General features: G+C 42.1%; 1 protein-coding gene across 1 annotated transcript; it reads left to right on the plus strand.

The window, feature by feature from the left end:
* Window positions 1–2,680: 2,680 nt before the first annotated feature.
* Window positions 2,681–3,178, plus strand: LOC114620388 (40S ribosomal protein S24). The gene has a single exon (XM_028766476.1). The coding sequence runs from the start codon at window positions 2,705–2,707 to the stop codon at window positions 3,104–3,106; it is 402 nt and encodes a 133-aa protein (XP_028622309.1). The 5' UTR covers window positions 2,681–2,704; the 3' UTR covers window positions 3,107–3,178.
* Window positions 3,179–3,804: the final 626 nt, after the last annotated feature.

Genomic DNA, 3,804 nt, shown 5'->3' on the forward strand with positions numbered 1-3,804 from the left:
AATTGTAAACATTTATGCACTGACAATCAGAGTGCCTAATTTCATAAAACAAGATGTCACATATATCTTGATACAATATTAGGGATGGGACTTCAATACCCCACTCTCATATTTAGCTACAAACCAAAAGTAACCAAAGAAATATTGAAGCTAAAGTACACTGTGGATAAACTAGACTTATCAGATATGGAGAAACGGAGTAAAATCATAGCTAGTCGTATTGTAATACCTGACCTCTAACTATACTACAGAGCTATAGTGACAAAACCAGTCTGGAACTGGCATAAAAACAGAAAGGAAGACTAATGGGACAGAATACAAGACCTGGAAATAAACAGACAAAGTGTGGTCACCTAATTTTTGACAAAGGAGTCAAAAGCATGCACTAGAAAAAAAAAAGCCCCTTCAATAAAACATGCTTGCAAAATTGGATATTCACCTGCAGAATGAAATTAGATTAGTAACTCTTACTTTGTATAAAGAAATCAATGCAAAATGGACCAAAGTCCTTGGAGAAGTGGACATGGGGGTGAGGAGATGACAAGAGAGGGAGAGACTTGGAGGAGAGGAGGGAAGGGAACCTGCAGTTAAGGATGTAAAATAAATAAATACCCAATAAAACATTTTTTTTAAACTTTGAAGTGCTAAAACTATCAGATAAAAACCTAAGAAATAGTCTCCAAGATACTGGCAAAGGCAAGAATTTCCTGCGTAGAGTGAGAACTAGCCTAAGTATCAGCAGATGGATCTACATGGAAGCAAGACATTTCTGCACAGTAAAAGATGCTGCCAGCATCATGCAGGGAGAGCCCATGGGAAGGGAGAAAATCTCTATATGCTTCACTCAAGGGACTAATAGCCAGAGCATCCAAACACTGCAGAAATTAAATACCAAGTGATAAGACTGCCAATCAGCAAATCGACTAACGAACAGAGCAGACATTTTTCAAAGAAAAACAAAGTGGGCGGCAACCATTTAACAAAGTGTTCAACATCCCTAGTCCTTTTTGTTTGCTTTTGTATTCTAAAGCTACGTTGAGATACCACCCTTGTCAGAATGGCTACCGTCAAGACAACGGATGTTGGAGAAGACGTGGAGAAAGAACCTTTATTCCCTGCTGATGGGAGTTCAGATTAATGCAGCCATCATGGAAATCAGAGTGGAGGTTCTTCAAAAACTTAAGTCTAAAACTACTATGGTGGTTTGAATGAGAACAGCCCCCATATACTCACAGATTTAAATGCTTGATCTTTCACACTCTTTGAAAGGATTAAGAGGTGTGGCCTTGTTTGGGGGAAGTGTGTCACTGAGGCTGGGCTTTGAGGTCTCAAAAGGGCAAGCCAGCACCACATCTGCCTGCTCGCTGCCATGTTCCCACCATCAGGACACTGGACTGAATCTCTGAAACTGTCCCAAGCCCCTTTGTAAGAGTTGCTGTGGTTATGGAGTCTCTTCACAGCAATACAACAATGACTACAACACCTACCATATGACCCAGCGATTCCACTCCATATCCTACACAGAGACATTTGCACATCCAAGTAGAACCCTGCTCTAGTTACTATAGCAATTACCAACTTAGATGTCTGTCAACAAATGGACGAACAAAGAAAACCTCGTACATATAAACAATGGAATATTATTCATCTCTAGAGAAGAATGAGATCAGAATTTTTCAGGAAGATGGATGAACTCAGAATGAGTAATATTACAGGAGGTCACACAACATGCTTGTTTTCTCTCGTATGTAACATTCCAGCATATAACACTGATACGCATTTATGGAAATAGGTTTAAGTGTGACCTTAGTGTAACATTTACAATGGCAACCCCAAAAGGGTGCTCTTAGGTGACAGGGCATGATGGGAAGTAAGCAAAAGGACACAGGACATGTGAAAAAGAACAGAAAGCTAGTTAGTTTTCTAGTTTCAACTCCGAAGTATTGTTTGTATTTTTCTTTTCTTTATGATTGATAGTGAATGTGTAAAACCCAAAAGAAAGCCCTGTGGCTTCAGAATGACCATTCTAATCCATGCAGTGTAACATTTTTATTTGTGAGTTCAATGCAATATGATTTTCACTAAAAAACGAAAAAGAACGAAAATGTTTTTTAAAAGACAATAAAACAAAACTGTGTTTCCAGGCACTATTGTTCTGCTTCTGAGGGAAATCCTCTAATAACTTAGAAATAATGTACATAACGACAGTATGATCTATATTTGGGAACAATAACTCAGTGTAGGAAATGAGCTAGGACATGAGACTTTGTTACTGGTTGTTTCAAGCATATTGTGTCCACGCCAGTTTAAGGACCTCTAATTTTGCTGTAATCTGCTGCCCTCTTGTGGTCAACATGAACAACTGTAGACTGATCAAGAGGAACAGAAAGCAAGAGAAACCTGGGCTATTTCTTTCAAAGGGACCCTCTCTGTCCAATCTGTGGGGAAACAGAAAACTGGCTCAGGCAAGATGAACTCCAGGATGAGAACAGACAGAATCTCAGGGAGAAGACATATTGGGTCCTTGATTCCAGGAACAGCTTTTCTTCCCACAGTGTTATTCTTGTCAGCCTGTAACGTCCCAATTCCTGATTGCCCATGGATTTGTTTGTCGAACTACAGTAATTGTAACCATACCACTGGGCATCATTAAAAAACATCTTTAGCTCTTTTCCTCCTCTACAGCCCCGGCACCGTAGCCATCATGAATGACACGGTAACCATCCGGACCAGGAAGTTCATGACAAACCGTCTGCTTCAGAGGAAACAGATGGTCATTGATGTCCTTCATCCTGGGAAGGCAACAGTACCAAAGACAGAAATCCGGGAAAAGCTGGCCAAAATGTACAAAACCACACCAGACGTCATCTTTGTATTCGGATTCAGAACACACTTTGGTGGTGGCAAGACAACTGGCTTTGGCATGATCTATGACTCTTTAGATTATGCAAAGAAGAATGAGCCTAAACACAGGCTTGCAAGACATGGCCTTTATGAGAAGAAAAAGACTTCCCGAAAACAGCGAAAGGAACGCAAGAACAGGATGAAGAAGGTCAGGGGGACTGCAAAGGCCAATGTTGGTGCTGGTAAAAAGCCAAAGGAGTAGATCTTCGGTGACTTGATGTTCTGCTGTGATGTGCAGATTTCTGAGAGGAACAAATAAACTAAAAAGCTTCTATGTAAAAAAAAAAAAAAAATCTTTAAAACAAATAAGACCTGTCCTCCACCCTTACCCTGTAACAAAACACTTTGAAAGTGTGCCAGATAACTCATTCAGAGAAAACACCCACACACATAAAATAAAAATAAATAACATTTACAAATATTAATGAACTATAGAATAATGTCATTGAACATGAAATGACGTGGGGCTGTGGTGCCCGTGCGTGGGTGTGGGTCCTGTTGGGCTGAGTTGTGGATCCCGTGTGTCTGCCGCCCCAGGCCACTCAGGGGATGTAGAAGCTCGGGACTTTGACTGAGTTTACTCCATGCGGCACCAGGCGGACCCCAGGCTAGGGGAAGCCGCTGAGTTCCACTCCAGGCATGGGGAGATCCCAGTCTGAGGTCCCCCGGGGGTGGAGCTCTTGGGTCGAAGGTCTCTGGGGTTAAGGCGGCTGGCGGGAGATCAGTTGGTCTCAGCCCTTGGACTCCCAGGTGTTCCTGAGCTACTGCAGAAGGACTGAGATGGGGGCATATGGGCTGGACTGGCCTGCAGCCGAAAGGAGAGAGAGAGAGAGAGAGAGAGAGAGAGAGAGAGAGAGAGAGAGAGAGAGAGAGAGAGAGAGAGAGGGGAAGGAGGAGGAG

Source organism: Grammomys surdaster, unplaced genomic scaffold (genome assembly GCF_004785775.1).
Source record: "Grammomys surdaster isolate TR1022 unplaced genomic scaffold, NIH_TR_1.0 168, whole genome shotgun sequence".
In the NCBI taxonomy this organism is placed as follows: domain Eukaryota; kingdom Metazoa; phylum Chordata; class Mammalia; order Rodentia; family Muridae; genus Grammomys; species Grammomys surdaster.

Bases quoted from the DNA above. Each gene is read 5' to 3' on its own strand.
- LOC114620388 (XM_028766476.1), top strand. From the start codon at position 2,705: ATGAATGACACGGTAACCATCCGGACCAGGAAGTTCATGACAAACCGT.